Source organism: Camelus bactrianus, chromosome 1, assembly GCF_048773025.1.
Source record: "Camelus bactrianus isolate YW-2024 breed Bactrian camel chromosome 1, ASM4877302v1, whole genome shotgun sequence".
Taxonomy (NCBI): Eukaryota; Metazoa; Chordata; class Mammalia; order Artiodactyla; family Camelidae; genus Camelus; species Camelus bactrianus.
In genome coordinates, this window is record NC_133539.1 from 24,558,406 (window position 1) to 24,578,563 (window position 20,158).

The 20,158-nt window shown below is 35.2% G+C and overlaps 1 protein-coding gene and 1 long non-coding RNA gene across 3 annotated transcripts in view; one reads left to right on the forward strand and one right to left on the reverse strand.

The window, feature by feature from the left end:
- Positions 1-20,158, forward strand: part of SAMSN1 (SAM domain, SH3 domain and nuclear localization signals 1) — a 128,915-nt gene that overhangs the window by 65,990 nt on the left and 42,767 nt on the right. The window contains exon 1 of one of the 2 annotated variants that reach the window (XM_010960274.3): positions 15,157-15,321. The exons of the other annotated variant lie outside the window; for it this stretch is intronic. Within the exon in view, the coding sequence (XP_010958576.1) occupies positions 15,265-15,321 (57 nt within the window). The 5' untranslated portion in view covers positions 15,157-15,264. Of the gene's footprint in view, positions 1-15,156; positions 15,322-20,158 lie in introns of those variants that run through there. 2 annotated transcript variants of the gene reach the window in all.
- Positions 1-20,158, reverse strand: part of LOC105073091 (uncharacterized) — a 159,342-nt gene that overhangs the window by 20,067 nt on the left and 119,117 nt on the right. The gene's annotated exons all lie outside the window — the stretch shown is intronic.

The following is a 20,158-nucleotide window of genomic DNA, read 5'->3' on the forward strand; positions in this document are numbered from 1 at the left end:
TAATATGTAGAGCTGACTGCTAAAGAAAGGAGTGGAGTTGCTTTTGGCTTGTAGTTTCCTCTCTTCATTTGCCCGTGTGGCATGGTGGAATCAGACAGGCCTGAGTTCAGTTCCTATTTGCTAGCTTTTTGACTTTAGGTGAGCTAGCTGTTTCATGCCTCAGTTTCTTCTTTGCAAAATAGGAGATGTTAACACTTTATACAGTTGTTAAGACAATTGAGATGCAGTGATCTATAATAAGGTATCAATAAATATTTGCTCATTTACCTCTTCTAAAAAATCTCTCCCTCTCTTATCTCTATTCTTCTTATTTTCTATTCTCTAGTTTAATAGTGAACTAGACTGAATATATGAGTATGGGAAATGTTGGCTTTTTAACTATAAACTATATCCATGTAACTCTTCTTTCAAGTCAATATTTTGAAGGCAGCTAAGTGCCTCTCTTAGATTATCTGATTTGAAATCAGTTGCAAGGGTTCAGAACTAGCCATCTTCTTTCTAAAGCCCAGATAGTATATGCAATTTAGAAATTCTTTTAAATGGAGATAATTTCTAATGCTAGGCACATAGTCGGAACTAAAATATGATGTTTGGAGGAAGGAGTGAAAAAAATGGATGAATGCCCGTGGAGAAGTATACTTACTGCAGCCACCCCATGTAGACAGAGGGTATTTTTTGGTTTACTTTTTTTTTGCTACTGCTCTCAATTGTGCCTGTATCACTTGTTCAGTCTTCTCCTCCATAGGTGCTTCCACTACTACAGATCCTGATACACATGTCAATCACAAAGGGATAAGGCACTCCTCCATTAATATCCTTTGTTCACAACTCCTCCCAAATAACTTGTATCTGTTCTTTCCTTAGAGAAAATGTGGTTTTCAGGGTAAGAAACTGCTATACAATACTGATTAAGGCCTCCAACCTTTCTAAAATGTCATTTGTAGGAACCACTAATACAGGACCCCTGTTGTTTGTGTACCCAAGATTTAATCACCATGGAAGAAGGTCACATGACAACAGTTTAGCACTACATTTTCACAACAAATGACAAAAGAAGAGATCGAATACTGCCCTTAGCTGTTTCCTACATCAAAACTCTTCATCTCTCGGAGCCTTAACTTTCCCAAGTGAATTTAATGATTTTACATATCAGTGTCCAAGACATCTGAATACTGATTTGTGTACACAGGTTTTTTTGTTTATTTAGGAAGAGTCTTAATTTAATAATCTCCCTGATTTTTAAATTTATTATACTGTATACATCATGTTTTTTTAAAAAAGGAAGTGATATTAAATTGCTTCTTCAATGTAATACAATTTAAAACATGTAATTTACATTTTTGGTTATGTCATATAATTAATATTCTTGTAATAGTGTCAGTTATGGTATTCAGTAAATATAGTAAAGCTACATGGAGATGTGCTTTATATTCATTAAGTTATTTACTCATACGTGTAAGCACGACATGCTGTGTCTCAGGAGGTTACGAGGAAATTGCAGGCTGTGAATCAGAATGCCTTAACAGCGCTTCCCGGTTTGCTAGTGAATTCTGTCACTTTAGTAAAGATAAATCACTTGTAAAGTATGTGTACATTTATGTTGCTTGAAACACTGTAAACATACTCAAGACTTCTGTATTTCTTTTAGGACCTATTTAAACTATTCAAGATTAGAAACAGCTAAAGAGTATATAGCCTTAGAGGTATAAGTGTCATAGGTTTGAATGCCAGCTACCCCAACTGGGACTGAGTCATTTGTGTGCATCAAAGCTGCCAATTATCCCAGTTTATGACACTTCTAGGAAATACCCCTAACAGAAGTAACAGCTGTATTCCAGCATCCTTGGTATTGGTCTTAGTGACAGTATGTTTCTTAAGTTTTTTACTTGCACAGGAATAGACATTTAAGATGTGGATGTAAAAGAGTTTCCCCAAGAAAGATAAAGAGCAAGGAAAACAATTCTAGGAACTCCAATGGCTTGACACTGGAAAATTAATTCTATTCATTTCATGGTTATAAGATTTTTAACCAGATTTTTAAATCAATATCAACGTCATTTTAAATGTCGATATTATAGTATTGGTATGTTTAATTGTGACATTCCCATCGCTAAACAAGGCAATTTAGCAGGACTGAATTTCAAAGTATGTCCCTTTCTTTATCCAGGTAATGTTATGCAGACAGGAGAACTCTAATATAATGTTTTGAACCACAGTGAAAGAAGAAGGAGGGTGACCTTTCTCCATCCTTTTTGTTTGTTTCATAGATGAGGAGCTATTGAGGAACTATAGTGATCAACAAGCTTTGGACATTTTGCAAATTCTCACCGTTCCCATCTCTAACCTATGCTCCACATTTTAGCCAGAGCCTTTCATCTAACATACAAATCTGGTCGTGTTGCTCTCTTGCTTTGACAACAGTTCTTTAATATTTCCCATCCCATACAAATATATAATCTCAGTATATTCAAATCTACACTATTTAACATGGTGTCTAAAGTACACTGGGTGGCTTAAAACAACAGATATTTATTATCTTACAGTTCTAGAGGCTAGAAGTCGAAAATCAAGGTGTTGGCAGGGCCTTGATGTCTCAGAAGGCTTTAGTGGAGGATTCTTCCTCGCGTCTTCCAGCTTCTGGCAGCTTCAGGTGTTCCATGGCTTGCGGCAGCGTAACTCTAATTTCTGCTTCCATCTTCACATGGCTATCCTCTCCCTATGAGTTTCTACATAGTCTTTCCTCTGTGCACGTGTGTGTCCAAATTCCCTCTTGTTTTAAGACACCAGTCACGTCGGAATAAGGGCTCACCCTACTCCAGGGTGATCTCACCTTCACTAATTTTGCCTGCGACACCCTATTTGCAAAGAAGGTTACATTCTGAGATACTGGCGAATAGGACCTCAACACATCTTTTTGGAGGGATATAATTAAACCCATAAGATGTGGCCTCCAAACCCTTCATAGTCTGGCCTTAAACCATTTACCAGCCCCGTCATCTGTCTTTCTCCTTATTTGCCATACCCACCTGTTGTAGGGCATTACTCTTTGCTCCCAGACCTTACCAAACACTCTCATGCCTCAGATCCTACCATATACTCTTCTCATTGCTGGGATATCCCTGCCTTTTCCCTTGTCTGCCTGCCAAATTCCTATTTGGCTCGTTTTTATCTCAAGCACTATTTCCTCAGTAAAAATTTTCCTTATTTCTTCAGACAAATTAGCACTTGGCCCTCTCTTCTTTCCCTGCTCATGCAGCTTGGATGGATACAGAACCCATTACACTGGATTCTCATTGTCTATTGGTCTGTCTGTCTTCCCACTAAACTGTAAACTCTTAGAAGGCAGTGCCCATGCCTTTCCATCTTTGGACACCCGGCAGCATGCCAGGCCCACAGTAGATATTCAATACATATTTGTTAAACAAATAAAATAAGGCCAATCTTTCATTTCTTGGAATATGAAAAGAATGATGAGAGGAGCCAAGAAGCAGTATTTCACACCTGTGGGAATTCAAGTCCCACTCAGTCTTCTCTACGTCTCCTTGACAGAGGGATTCTCCCTCACCTGTGCTGGACAGTGAGTCACAGAAAGGCCTTAAAGCACGTTTAGGCTTCCCAAGCTTGTTGTGGCCAGAGGTGTGATGGCTTAAGCCTAGCAACAAACTTCTACAGTTTCCAAATTGGTACCTTCTCAAGGTGATACTGAATGGATTCTATTCACCTGCTGATTGTCAGCAGAGGAGATGACCTTTGCTGGCTGAAATAAAGAAGTTGGCTGTGCGTGAACCTCATGACATACTTACTGACTGCACTAAGAGCTAGGGAAAAAATACATATTTTTCCCCTAAGTATTTATCATCTCATAGGGAAAGTTTCTTTTCTCTTTCAAAGGAAAAGTGTTAGTTTCCTAAAATACCATTACCACAAAGATGAGTTAATAAGTTTAAGTCATGCTGTAATATTTAGAGAATTATAGGGCCAGTGTTTTAGTGGAAATGGGACCAATATAACTTCTTTCAGTAGGTAAGCAGACATTTCACATCAATGAATGCTTTGCAGGAATGCTCACAGGCTCAGAATTAGAAGTCCTAGAATCAGGAGGTGAGTTGACAGAAGAGGAAATTCAGTTTCCCACATGCATAAAAGCAGGATAAGTACTTCACAGGAAAGCTTTAGGGTAAAAAGTTACATTAAAAGCTGTTCAGCCTTGGGAAAGAATGTTATATAAATCGATAATAGATCATTATCATCATTAGGAAGGTATGTTGACATATCTCATAGATTTCTCCATAAAGGAGAAAGAATTTTTTGAAAGTGGTTTATAGTCTGTGTGTTTCAAAATTTTTGCAAGATTTTGTTTTTGATAATGTCTAGTTAAACATGTATTCTGCCTGCCATAATCTCTTTTGGTTTTGAGCGGTATGAATTCTGAGATTTGAGGGTCCCAATCATTAAAATCAGAAATAAAAAGGAAGTTACAACCAATCCCACAGAAATACAAAGGATCATTACAGGCTACGATGAGCAACTATACACCAATAAAATGGACAACCTAGAAGAAATGGACAGATTCTTAGAAAGGATCCTGGTACTTGCTAATCAAAGGAAATAGCCTAAATTTTGCAAACTTATAGAGTTGAATGATTCATCCATTCAATAAACACTTCCTGAGCCTCTCTGTGCCAAGAGCTATGCTAGTGCTAACAACAGGCTGGGCCAATGTCTTCTAGTAACCAAAACAAACAGACAAATAAAAGCAGTAAAAACAATCAAGCCTATGTGTACTTAGCTGGAGAAGGCTCTCTGTGGAGGTGACATGGAGGCTGATGCCTTAAGGATGACAAAGGGCCAGTCATGTGAAAAGTGAAGGGAAGAACACTTCAAATGAAAGAGAGGGCTTGACCAAAACCCAAGACAGAAAAGAACTGAACGGTGTCCAAGCACAGAGACAAGACCAGCATGACTGAATCAGAGAAAGAAAAGGAGGAGAGTGGCACACGCAGGCAAAGGCCAGAGATGTTCATGGGAAGGAGTGCGGGGTTGGTTTTACATGAATGCTTATCACCAAACCTAAGTGAAAGCAGAACTGAATTCTTCTGTAGAAATTTCCCCCGGTTGGTGGCTAGGGAGAAACAGTATATTCAAATATCATTATAGCATGTGACAATGAAAGAACACCAGGTTAAACTAGTCACGACATACGTACAGGCTTTGGAAATCAAAGGCTGAACGTGTTACCACGAAGATGGGTCACACTGTGACCACAACCTAGAATAAAAGTGGGGCTTGAAAGCCTAGTCATCTCATGCTTTCCTACCTTTGTATTTGAAGGAGAGGATGAAATTAGCATTTGCTAACACCTTTTCTGTGTCAGGAATTTTACATATATCGTTTGATTTAATTCCAACAAAATCTCAGGAGGAAATATTAATTTCCCCTTTTACCAATGAGGAAATTGAAAGTTGGAGAGGCCAAATGTTGGGCTTGGGTTTATACAGTTTGACTGAACTCAAACCTACGTCAGTCCTCCAAAGTCCACAGGTTCTCATCACATCACAGGGCCTCCAAGGATCAGTGACATGGGGAAATGTGAGCCCCAAGTCAGGCTTGCTCAGCGGAGGACTAGTAACCAGAGTGTATCACTGAGGCAGGGCTCCTTCAGGGGGCTGGAATCCCCTGCCTTTGAAAATAAAACAGGGAATCCTATTTCTCTCCAAATAGATGTTACGTTTCAATTAATCAAATAGTTTCTTTTGAGCTGCTGGGCACAGATTTAACTTGGCTATTTAGTTCCCTATACTACTTGGTTGACAAAGGAAAACAAACTTTTTTTTCATTTCTCACAAACACAGATGCAAAAGTTATGGAAAGTTTTCTTATTCAAGAAAATAGAATTGAGTTGTGGGTAACATACTTGTAAAATCCCGTAAACGAGTACTTGGTTTCTCCCTTCCCAGAAATGACAAATACAGATGCTTTAAAGTGAGAATGCAGGAGGGTTTCTGAGGATCTGAGCCTCGCTGTGGCTTCACACTTTGTGTGGAAACCTCAGTTTGTGTGTGTTGGGTTGGGGAGGGCAATGTGGACCTATTTACAACATACTCAGCCTCCTAAGTTCTTCCGTTACTCTTTGTATTAAAAGGTAAAGATGGAATTCCACCTAAATGAACACATACATACATACATACACAAACACACATGAATATATACATATAAATATATACACATATATGCATATATATGTGATGTGTGTGTATATATACAACAATGTGAAATTTGATTTTGCTATGGTAGACATTTTTACATTAAAAACATCCACCACAACTATATTCTATTCTTTTGTAATTAAACTGATACACAATTAAAGAATTTCACCTTATAGTCAAAGTTGAAGGGATGAAGGTCACATTAGGGGGTCTGGCTCTGCAGTTATTCTCTCTTACAGCTTCACAGTGTTAGCATGGTTTCAAATGTTAAGGTCTGAATACTAATCTGGCCACTCTTCAATCTGCTATAAATGTTTCTGATGAGTGAAGGTAGAAAAGAAATAGAAAGAATTTTTTATTTCCTGTTTAAGAATAGCTTTCTGAGGAAAGGAAACTCATATATATCTTTCCAGGAATATTTTATTAATTATATGTGTCTTCATTAGACAAAGACAGGAAGTCATGGTCTATTGGTCAGTGTAGTCTACCTTCCTCTTGTGCTTCTGGGGAAAGAAGTATAAATTAAGCAGGGGATTCTTTTATAGCTTTAGAAGTATTTTAAAGCCTACATTTTTTAATTGAAAGATTCTTTAAATTCTATAGTTTACAGTTTTCAAAAGTTTCATATCCATAATTTCATAACAACCTTTTTAATCCCCCTATTTTTATATTGCCCCTTCCCTTTTCCCTCTCCCCACTGGTAACCACTAGTTTATTCTCTGTATCTGTGAATCTGCTTCTTTCTTGTTATATTCACTAGTTTGTTGTGTGTTTTTAGATTGCACATATAAGTGATATCATACAGTATTTGTCTTTCTCTATCTGATTTATTTCACTTTGCATCATGCCCTCCAAATCTGCCCTTGCTGCTGCAAATGGAAAATTTTCATTCTTTTTATGGCTGAGTAATATTCCATTGGTATATATACCACATCTTTAGGCATTCATCTGTTGATGGACACTTAGGTTGCTTCCATACCTTGGTGATTGTAAATAATGCTGTTATGAACACTGGGGTACATATATCTTTTCAAATCAGTTTTTTTCCCCATATATATACCCAGGAATGGAATTGCTGGGACATACTTTTAGTTTTTTGAGAAACTTCCACACTGTTTTCCACAGTGACTACATCAATTTACATTACCATCAACAGTATACAAGGGTTCCTTTTTTTTCATATCCTTGCCAACCTTTGTTATTTGTGTTCTTTTTCATGATAGCCATTCTGACAGGTGTGAAAATCTCACTGTGATTTTGACTTGCATTTCCGTGATCATTAGTTATGTTGAGCATCTTTTCATGTGCCTATTGGCCATCCACATTTCTACTTTGGAAAAATGTCTATTCAGTTCTTCTGCCCATTTTTTAATCTTTTTTTTTATATTGAGTTGTATGAGCTGTTTATAAATTTTGGATATTAACCCCTTATAGGTCATATCAATTGCAAATACCTTCTCCCATTCAGTAGGTTGTCTTTTCATTTTGTTGATGTTTTCCTTTGCATGTTCAAAAGTTTTTAAGGTCCCATTTGTTTATTCTTGCTTTTGTTTTCTTTACTGTAGGAGATGGATCCAAAAAATATTGCTATGATTTATGTCAAAGAGTGTTTTGCCTGTGTTTTCCTCTAGGAGTTATATGGTTTCTGGTCTTACATTTAGGTCTTTTATCCATTTTGAGTTTATTTTTGTATATGGTGTTAGAAAACATTCTAATTTCATTCTTTTACAAGCAGCTGTCCAGTTTTCCCAGCACCGCTTATTGAGGAGACTGCCTTTTCTCCATTGTATATTCTTGTCCCCTTTGTTGAAGGTTAATTGACAATAAGTGTGTGGGTTTATCTCTAGCCTCTCTATTTTGATCCATTGACATATGTGTTTGTTTTGTGCCAGTACCATCCTATTTTTATTACTGTAGCTTTGTAGTACAGTCTGAAGCCAGGGAGTGTGATTCTTCCAGCTCTGCTCTTCTTTCTCAAGATTGTTTTGGCTATTTGGGGTCTTTTGTGTTTCCATACAAATGTTTTCATTATTCATTCCAGTTCTGTGAAAAATACCATTGGTATTTTCATAGAGATTGCATTGAATCGTGCCTTGGGTAGTATGGTCATTTTAATTATATTAATTCTTCCAATCCAAGAACACAGTATGCCTTACCATCTGTTTGCGTTGTCTTCAATTTCTTTCATAAGTGTCTTATAGTTTTCTGAGTATGGGTCTTTTACCTCCATAGGTAGGTTTATTCCTAGGTATTTTATCCTTTTTGATGTGATGGTAAATGGGATTGTTTCCTTAATTTTTCTTTCTTATAGTTCATTTTTAGTGTATGGAAATGCAACAGATTTCTGTTTATTAATTTTGTATTCTGCAATTTTACCAAATTCATTGATGAGCTCTAGTAGTTTTCTGGTGGTATCTTTAGGATTTTCTATGTATAGTATCATGCCATCTGCACACAGTGACAGTTTTATCTAGGAAGACATAAATTTCAAATGTGTGAGTGTTTATAACTACAGGTATGGTGTATGAACTTAAATGCTCAAAATAAATCAGTTGATAAATTTGTTGGGGGCATTAATTTGGGATATATTACAGAGAACCAACCAAAAAAAAATAAATAAATAAAAGAGAGGTAATTACGAACTCCAAAAATGAACAACAAAGGAAACACAAGGCACTAAATACAATTTGACTTATCCATGAACAATATTTATAAAATAATAACTAATGACTTAACTAAATAATTATAAGGGATTTGGGGGGTGAAAAGAGTACAAAATCCTCAAGGACAAAAAAAGGAAATCAATAGAAAGGATAAATTTGGAAGTTTGAGATTTGCAAATGTTAGTCATTGTACATAAAAGTAGATTAAAGAATCCCAAATTTCTTCTGTATAGCACAGGGAACTATATTCACTATCTTGTAATAACCTTTAATAAAAAAAGAATATGAAAATGAATTATATATGTATATGCATGACTGGGACATTGTGCTGTATACCAGTAATTGACACATTGTAACTGGCTATACTTCAATTAAAAAAAAAGAAAGTATGGGCCTATCATGTAGAAAAATGAATCTAATCAATGAGAAAAATAGTTTTAGTATTGGAGGGCTAAAAAAAAAATTGAAATAGGAAGTCTGGGAATAGAAAAGGATATGATAGGGAGATTCTGTTTTTTAAATTTTTAGGGTAAGAAGCATAATTTTTACAAAATGTGAAATGATTTAGAAGTGTAAAAGGAAAACATATTATAGAAATGTAAAAATTATGACCATAATTTGGATGTGACATTTGAGGCAAACAAAAACTGGTAGGGTTAAAAGTCAAAGGTTAAGAGAATAATAAATACTTTTTAGAAACAAAAATTGGGGAGCTATAGCTCCATATCAAAGAAGAAATAGATATGCTTATGGTAGTAACTTTAGAGATAGTAATTCATAAATGGGTACTTTATCAACAGCCATCAGCAGGGAACTTCGGATCCTAGGGAATTTCATAACGTGGACAAGTCTAATCTGAGCTCCTATTCTGATTTCTGTAAGTGTGAAATTAGAGAAAATGATTTTAAAGATAGCATTGTGGGGCTCTTGACTCTTCTTAGAGTCACAACAAGGTAGCTTGGGTTGGAGAAGGAAACTGAAGTGGTAGCAGGTTTGTCCATGAGGTACAGACTCAATTAAAGAAGAGGGTTCTAGATTGGTTGCACATTTAGTGGTTTCCAATTTTCATACACACTTAATGAACTTAATGATTTAACCAGTAACTCAGCATTATCCTCTCCCCAGCCCTTACCATTGCTGACCTCAGCCTCCAAATAAATCACTCCCATTTTATGTCAGTTCTTTAAGCATAACTATGATACAGAGCGATATTTATGAGCTGAGATTTGGGATTGACTCCACCACTTCCTAGCTGTACAACTGGACACATTACCTAACCTCACCTGAAAGTTGTTTGAGGATGATAATGTTAGGATAAGCTCTTGGAGATTTTCTGAAGATTACATGGGAAATATGTATAAAGCACATAGCACAATACCAGGCATATAATAAGCACTCAAAAATGAGAGTCATCATTATTATTATTAACTTTGAGAATAAGATTACTTCATGAATATTAAACTTTTAATCATAAGCATATTAAATTTTATTTTATCATTACTTATTGTAGCAACCACTTATAAAGTTATTATTGAAATAATCTGAATAATTTGCATATATTTTAAACTTAATCAGATTTCTCTAATTGTTTTAGTCACTGATGAACTGGTACTCCTCATTTTTTGGTTACTAAGTCTTCTCATATTGTTTTCAAACATCTTGCCATGCATAGATGTAATCTAAGATGTTCTTTGTCTCTTTCAAACAGTTTCTTCCTGTATGATTCTCTAGGCTCACCATTCATCTTAGACCACTTGTCCTTTTTATTTATTTTAATTCTCTATTTCCTCTACAAAAAAAAGATAATGAGATGATGCGTTACATTCACTCTTTAGAAATTTAAAATAAGAAATAATGTCAAAGGACCAGGTTCTCTCCCAAGAGGCTACCCAAGATATCTAGGGTCTGACCAGCAGCTCTCCTCTCTCAGAAGCATAATGTTTTGAGAACCCTAGGGATGGGTCCTTTTTAGGATACACACTAATTAACCACCATGGCATTAAAAAAATTTATAGTGAGAACCAGCAATAGCAGGGTTCCAGGCTTAGGCCTACCCAAGAAGCCCAATTGTGATTAGAATGTTACTCACAAAGCTGAAAATCAAAATAAAGAGAAGTAAGTAGTTAGACAATGTTGTTTACTGAAATCCAGCTAAAATTGTTTCAAGCATCTGTCTCCACATGATAGATTGATTATCTTGTCAGGAGAATTAAGATACTCAAAGTTCACTGAAGCTCTCTTTTTTGAACCCAGTAGCTTAAGTGGATACTATCAATATTTGCCTCTGTTGCTCTCCTTTTTCTGTGGGAAGCAAAATGTATTCAGATCCCCCATTTCCCACCACAACTTTTCTAAGTGTTTTGGGAATCACCCCTATCACTGTTAATGAATGTGTGAGAACTCTGCAATAACACTCCGGCAAGGGACCATATCACAGTAAGAAGCTGATCAGTGAAATGTTAATTTCTTATGTAGACTTGATACAGCTTCCTGGAAGAACTTGATATAGGTTCCTTGTGGTAGATATGCTCAATTTCAGCCCTTGTTTGTAAAAACAAACTTCAGTAGCTCCCATCTTCTTCATATTCCCTGTCAGTAGGATCAGAATTCTCTCTTTGCCCAATCTTCTCTAAATTTGAGCTCCTCACTCCCGAAAGCAGGTCACTGAGCAAAGCAGAAAAGAAATTGCGAGGCTTTTCAATTAGTAAGACACAAGAAGGGATTTCAAGAGCTTGAGGAAGGGGGCGGTTCCCTTACAGAAAAGGATTGGTAAGTAGGGATTCCAGAGACAGAGAATGGGTAAATGACTTCAGAGGGCTAGGAAAAGTAAGAGATTCATAGCAAAGCCACCATCTCCCCATTTCCTTCACTCTACCATAGGCTTGGAGGAATATACATCCCGCTATTTCTCTGTAAACACTCAAATCTAAATAAGGAGGTATTTTATCCAGCATATAGTGAGAATAAGCTAGCCATCTAGAGGAGGGCACACAACCGATATGTTACCTATGGCTTTTTGGCTTCGAAACTACCATCTGAATTACTAAGTAAACTTCATCTGATCCCAGTGTATATTTGCTTCAAGAAATCTGCAGTAGGATTAGGATTATTCCAGAAAGCCATAAGTAGGCAAAAGCACAGCACCCCAAATGGACTTCCTTTTATAGATTTCCCTTCCCCATTCTATAGAGAGAAGCCTGCTCTGAGGGGTTGGAAAGAAGAGAGGAATTATCAAGGTTAATTTACTTTTAGATTGACTCCTTCTTTTCTTTAAGTGACTAAATTTTGTAGATCTGAAAGGCATATATCCATTTTTTCCTATAAGATTATTAGTCTATCTTACATTAAATGCTAATTTCAGAATTTTACTCTGTCACAATTGTAATTCCCTTATCTTTCAAGTTCTTGGAAAGTGACTTCTTGTCATCTTCTTTCAAAGTGCATGTGAGGCATAGTCAGCAATGTTTCAGGTTATAGTTACTGAAACACCTGTTGGTCATGGTTGCTCCAGTAATACACAGAGGCAGGAGATGTACTGTGACCCAGTTCATATGTTAAGAGGTGTAAATATTGGCAATGTTGGGATTCTAGTTTCATTTCTAAAGATTTGGTTTGAAAATCCCCCATCCTTTGAACAAATGTGTCTTGAAATAAATTAAAGTATAGACTAGGTTTAACCCAAGCATTACTATCTAAATTTATTCTTGAACTTGATGGCAGGAAGCAAAGAGATATAGATGCAGGTCATCATGTAATCCAGGTATCTGAATTAAAGACATCAGGTAGCGTTTTCTCACACCTATACTTTTTTGATACCTACAATTTGAACTTCATTATTCATGTTGTAGCAATCTTCCAATAAATACTTATTGGGCTGCTGAAACCACTCTTTGATGTCACGTTTTACTTTCTCAGAAAACACACCCCAATAGCTGTCATTTGTTTGCAATATCTAAATGTTGACTTACCCACTATGACGCAGAAGTTGTAACCAATACATATGCCACAAAGCCCCACGTTTTTCACCCCGCCTGGGTTAAGGCTATTAAGGTTATGTGTGAAAACGAAACACCGAGACTGCTCTTTTGCAATTTTCCTGTTTCAGAACACGTCTTAAGCAACATATGGCTTAGTGGTACCATCATGATAGGGAATTTGTGTGCTCAGTACAGACTCTACCTCAGCCCTGTTTTATATACCTTTGACTCTTGAATTTGCTGGATCACTCTGGTTCTCTCATCAAATATCTTGATGGTCTCCGAATTCCACAAAATAGGAAATAATTGTTCAAAATATTTGCTACTGTGTCACCTGAGATTTTTGGTGGACCAAGGAGTTTAAAAAAGATTGTAATAGGACCTCAAATGTCCTATCTGTCTTTTAATCTCCAGAAAATATTTTCCTTGAATAAAAGAGAAGGTTAGAAAATTGCTTCTCTCATCAGTATTTCTGAAGGAAAAAAAAATCCAGGTTCAAACTGCTTGAGTGTTAACACTTTTTAAAACTGCATATAGTCCAACTCTGGTCGCCATGAATGTGAGTGTTCTCTATTCTTTAGTTAGCATTGTAGAAATATAATCTGTAGCAAACATCATCCCAAACATAAGTATTTGAAATTCTCTGCCTCTTTAAGATCCATGAACATTTCTTGACATAAAACATTACGTAAATAAGTACAGTCTTTATTGGTATTTCCTTTTATTCTCACCAACACATGAACGTGTAGTAAGGGCATTATCACGCCCAGGTTATTGACTAAACTCCACAACTGAGTTAAACTTCTATTCACAGATGAAGGAAAGGGGGCACAGAGGTTGCAAATCCTTCAGTTAAGAAATATATTTTTTCATGACTTTCAATCACTGAAGAAATGAAAAAAAATTTTTACTTAGACCACTGCCTTAACTTAAGCCCAAACAGAAAGTTCGAAAGAAAGTGTACTTCTAGGGAATTATCCACCCTCAAAGTTCTAAGGTTTTTCAATGTTACCCTTTGTGTCATTATTTTGAAAATATCAGCCTAATAATTCTTAAAAATATAATTCTGCTCTTAATATCTAGTAGAAGAAACATAGTCACCATAATCTTGACAAGCGTATTTCTTTAATGATGCTACAGAATATAAACAATTTTTTTAGCTAGTCAAGAGACTTGATATATTGTCAGACAGCACACAGCAGACACTCAATTTAATATTTGTTAAATGAATTAGTGAAATTTGAACATTAGAACTGAGCCTCAGGGAGGAGAGGCTTACAGGTAGGAGGGAAGACTGAGAAATACAGTCAGGTGATTTGTTACCTAGAAGAGCTGCTCATTAAGAATGTGACACCACTGCTTTTCAACCCAGGGGCTTTATAAACAAAATCTAGGTTGATTTCCTTAACAAGCCAGTTTTAATAGAAGTGGAGTTTCAGATATTTTGCAAGTGTCCCTTTGGTAAGTCCCTAGTTAACAAGAAAGCTCGAACTCCTTGCTTTTACTTCATGGGTGTTTTGATTTTGACATTATAGTAAAAATGTTAAACCCTTTAGTTTGATGGGGAAAGTCTTTCTAAACAATATTAGCTCTTTTCCAGGACTTGGGATGCGTCATTTGAAGGTACCATTGATCCACTGGATCATCACTCTGTTAGTACTTATCAGCATATGGCAATGAAGTTTGTAGCAGAAAGACATCTGGTTAATTGAAGAGTCTGTTTAACTGATTTCCATATTAATCGGGACTTTATAACATAGTCATGTGTCTAAAAAGTAACAATATGCATAATCATTTACTTTTTACTTTTACATTTACTTTTGGAGTCACATTCCTATTTATATGAATTTCATCCATACTCTATTTTTAAATGTGCATGCATGCTTAAATAGGATTATTGTTGGTTAAAGTCTAGTTTATTTCCTCTTCTAATAAAGTTTACATGGAAATGTAAAATTGACTACTCTGAGTATGTTCTTCATTTTTCTAAAACTTAAGCTCACATCTCAAGTTTTATTTCATTTATTGGCTTAGATGTTTTCTTCCCTTTTCCCAAAGAAAGTGTTACAGATTTTTATATTTGTATAAACCAAAAAAAAAAGTTTTATTTTAAAATCCTCACGGCCCTTATGCTAATTGCAGTCATGTCAAAGTGTGGGATTTAGGAATCTACCTCTTAGGATATAGCAGGAACAGAACATTAAAGAGTTACGAGGGAACTACTGTACAAAAAGAAAAAAAAAACCCCAAACTTCACACATGTAGATGTGAAGTCATATCCGGACCAAAAGAGGAAGTGGCAGGTTACTGGGCTCAAACTTATCTGTGGCTGCACATCATAGACAGCATACTGCTGCCTGCCGTCGTCGTTTCTGTAACAACAGAAAGTGCTCCTGCTTGGAGTAGTCTCAATTCAAAATGCTGAAGAGAAAGCCATCCAATGTTTCAGAGAAGGAGAAACATCAAAAACCAAAGGTAAGGTAATTTCATACACAGTCAAACAAAACCAAACTATTTAATAGAATACACACACACACACACACACACACACACACACACTCACACACACACGTACTGTTCTAATATGTCAGGCACAATTCGACCATAGGGCTGACTGCCTAGTGGCAAGTATGGAAAAAATTGAACTGCAAGGTTACGTGTTAAATAATACCTGACAATTACTGTCTCTGTAAATTTATCTTATAGAGCAGACTTGATTATTTACATCTGTAACCAAACTTTGAGCTCATATCATCAGCTTTAGGGAAATCAATTTGGTGGTCTCTGCTTGAAAGGCTGATATTATGAAATCCTTGTATACATTTTTAATAACTATAAAGTTGTTTATGTCTAACAACCTACCAAATGCATTTTATCTCTTAAATTCTCAGCTATTTATAATACATTTCACTATGAGAAGGCTGTAAAATTGAGATGTTTTGATTAAATTTTTTTTAATTTTTTCAAACTAAAATATGATAACTTGTTGTAGAGGTTATTTTTCCTACTCTCTCTCTCTCTCGCTTGAATTAACACCATTACTAGAGAGAGGATTGGGTTGTGTTTTGAGAAGCATCAAGACCCCATATATTTATAGATTTGTCAATCTGTTTTATTTAGAGCTGTTATTCTATTCTTTGTCTTGAAAATAATTACTACTTAAAAAATAGGGTATGAGATAACAAAGTTTAGATTCTATTGTAGAATTTTAAATTAGTTTCATTAATAACATAAAAGAAAATATCTATGAAATACTGGTATCAGAGAATTTTTCCAAAATTTGTACATTTTTAAAGTTTCTTAGGTAAATAACATTTTATATCTGCTTGTCAATAAATGACGAGTAAGTCCAGATGTCTTTTTAGAGGACTGATTATCTATTATTGGTTTTTATTTGCTTGGCACCCATTCCAAGAGAAAGGAGTTGGGAACTGATTGTGAAATTTTGAATTGTTGTGGCATTGAACAATGGCCAATATTTTATAACTCTTTGCAAGATACTACACAACCTCTCTGAAGGAAACTAAAAATAAATCATGTCTAATCTTTGGAAACTAAGAATAAATGATTTGTAATATTAATTCTTTCTGATACAAAGATCTGATAAAGGACAGCCAAGCATCTCTAGTTAAAAATACAGCTGGATAATGCATCATGATTTCTACCTCTTTCCCTAATATAATAAAAAGTCAAGGTAACAGTTCCCAAAGAGTACAACAAAGTTTTCAAAGGCATCACTTACCTTTCTATTTAAGATTAATTTTACACAAAGTTTGCTTGGTTAAATGCAACCAATAGTGAGTTGACAATAGTAGGTTTCAGGGAGAGCACAAAATATGAAGCAGTGGTTCTCCTCCAAGTATTTAAAATTTAGAGTACCTCATAAGAACTGCATATATTGTGATCTACCATCATACTAATGTCATTGAACTACTTTCAAAATGACACTTTAGTCTATAATCATCACTTGCCTTGACTGCAGGAACTATTGTAATACAAGTGGAGTAATGTTCACCTTATTGACTTACTCATAAAAGTAAAAATATATTTGATAAAGTATGCATCTGGGAATAAAATATATCACAGAAAATAGTCACATTGGAAACATTAATTTTTGTTGTGAATAAATTCCCATTTTCTTTAGATGGATGGTTTCATAATACATGAATTTAAAGAGATATGTGGATGTATATGTACAAGTGTGCTTTTCATACTTTCCAGATCTTCCAAATCCTTTCCTTTTAATATGAAGATAATATTTTCCAATTATTCGAATTATGTCTTAGAAACAACTTTGCTTTAATTCACTTTTACTGGGTAGTTATCTTTGTGTATTTTATAGAGAAAGAACCAAATCCCTAAGAGATGGCATTGATGGATGTCACGATGATTCCTACAAATAAATGGCTAGTAGAATGAGGACTGCAAATCCTTTCATCCACTAGAAGGGAACACAGGGCCTGTGTCTAGAAAGACACAGTAGAACCATCGAGAAATCAGTCTGAAATACAGGGAATCACTGTCTACACTGACTAACTACCTACCAGACAGTTGTTCACACCTCTGACCCAGAAACATACACTTCTGTGTATGTTTCACTCTTTCAGAATTTCTGAGAGAGTTTTTTTAACTGTAAGTACTAAAGTAGGTAAAAAGCAACAACTTTAAAAATGAGGGAAACATTATTTAATGTGCAGTTCATGTTAACTCCTATGAGTTGTAGTTCAGGTGACCTAATATGCAATTCAAATGGTGAATGCATATTATACCTAACATTGCTCCTCAAATGAAAATTATGAAACTGTTCATTTGAAAAGGAAATATATAAAGAAGGACTTCGCTATTAGTTTTTTAAAAATATGTACTACGGTTGTGAGAAGGTTAAAAACATTCATGGATATAAAATGTAGCAATGGATTTTATGAGTCTACATACAAAATAATTGATTATTTTCTTATATTCACAAGACTGATCAATAAACATGTACATAAATGAAAAATATAAATCAAAACACACATTAAAATACAGTTTTACCCTCAATAATTTATTCATATGTCTTCTGTTTTTCCATTTTTGCTATCAGTTCTTTCCTTCAAATAGCTCATAAATAGGACAAATAGCATTCATATGTATTATAAGAGGTTCATACTGTAGGTTAAGAAGAAGTGACCAGAGATACTCCATACGGGAAACTTATAATTTGTGTTTCAGAACTCTCTATGGGGTATGGGTAAAATCCAAATTAAGAAAGAAATTTGATAAATAAGGGTTAAGTATTCTACATTTAGATTAGTCAATCAAATATAGCTTTGCTGGAGGCAGGGGTAGAAGTTAGTGGTAGAATGCATGCTTAGCAAGATCCTGGGTTCAATCCCTAGTACCTCCATTTAAAAACAATAGCTTTGCTTAACATACTTGCAAGGTACTGTACTTTCCTTCTTGAAGTTTGTTTTTACCTTCTCATCACTAGTGTCCATTACTGATAGTGATTTTTAAAAATATTTAAGCATATCTAGGATTCAGAATTCAGCAGATATGATCTTATTACACTCTATTAAATGCCTAAATTATAGAACATAATTTTCCTTAACTCTTTTCCAACTAAAATGTTTCTGTTTTCTATATTTACTGTGAGATTACATACCAGTGACTATGTTTAGAGCTTTCTGTACACTAATCTATTAATATTTGTAACAATTCTGTGAGAGAACAACTCTTATTTAGCATTATAGACGAGAAGGCATAGAGAAGGTTAGTTAACTTGAGCTGACATAGTTAGATGAAAAATAAAACTATGTAGTGTGAGATACATATGTCATTTTCCAGTACTCCTGTTCTTAATTACCATGCTGCAATTACAAGCATAGGGACTGTAGATATTATTTCCATTTCTGTCTTAATTTCCAGCTAAATTTTAAGGAAACCAGAAGAACATATCTTTAAGAGCATCTGTAAGTTGGAAAGAAATTTAGAGGTCCTCCATTCCTGTCTCTGATTAAATGAAAGAATTCCACCTACAAAATCCTCTAGATGTTCACCCAAGCTTCAACACTTACAGTTGTAAAACAACAATAAGAATAACTTTCTTAGTATTCAAATGTTCAAACTTCAAAAAAAAATCATGACTTAGTATTGAGATAAGTGTAAGCATGTATCTCCCTCCTGCACCTAGCATAACACCTTTAATGCAGTAGGCTCTTAATAAATATTTGTAAAGTGAAAGGAGTTTCTTAATTATACTGTATATAACCTGGTTCAAGTATGAATACTGACCAAAACTATGTATTTTCATTATTCTTGGTAGCGAACTTGTTAGTGTATACATAAGAAAGTTTGTATGCATGTGTGTAAATACAACTATAATTCATTTTTAAGTTTTATTTTAAGAAGAACTCCAATAAAGCGAATGTTGCATAAGAATCCCTAGAGAGGCCTATTGTTAAGTAACAAGTACACCTTTGTTCCAGGTCAGGGAATACGGTAGAAATTTTGAAAACAGAAAAGGAACAGACCTTACAAACGAAGGTCTGCAACTGTAATTAGAACAGGTCAGCCTTTATTGGGCAGGGATTCATCATCTGTGTTAATAAATTTTAACTGAGGTATTTCTTTGAGTAAAGGAGATTCAAATACCACCGTTATTTTAAAGGGAAACATTGGAATAATGGCAGTTCTGGAAATAGCTTTTTTTTTAAAACCATTTTTTAAAATCTAAAGTGCATACTAAATGAGACACCATTAGTGTCACAGATGCTAATTTTCACTAGCAATGACTGAAGTGGCATTCTTTCCCATTTGCATTTGATCCTAGCAATGATGAGAGGTGATGAGTTGATTATGAGCTGTTTTCACTGCACTGCCCGCTGTGCAAATTTATGCTCCTAGACAAGGATGACACATAGTTGTGGCATTAAAGAGCTTTCTTCATTGCTTTTTCTATCAAGACTGTTAAGATACATTTTTAACTCTTGTCTCACCAGGTATAAGAAAATAGAAGTAGTGTTTCTATGAAGTGGTGCTTCCATTAGGCCAAGCGCTTGCACAAGGGGCTTATGGCATTCCCCCCCTTCCCACTCTCTAATTTATAGAAAAGGAAAGAAGTCCTGTAGATGTGAAATATTTTGCTCAAGATATCATAGCTAGCCAAAAAAAAAAAAAAAATTGAATTAGGATTATATGGGACAGCTTTTCTTCTAAACCTGTGGGTTTCCCCCTGCTACTTCCTTCTGCTTCTTTGTCTGAGGTACAATTTTAAGACTTTAATTTACGTGAATTCAGTTGAATGTTTTCAGTTTTCAAACAAAATGACCCC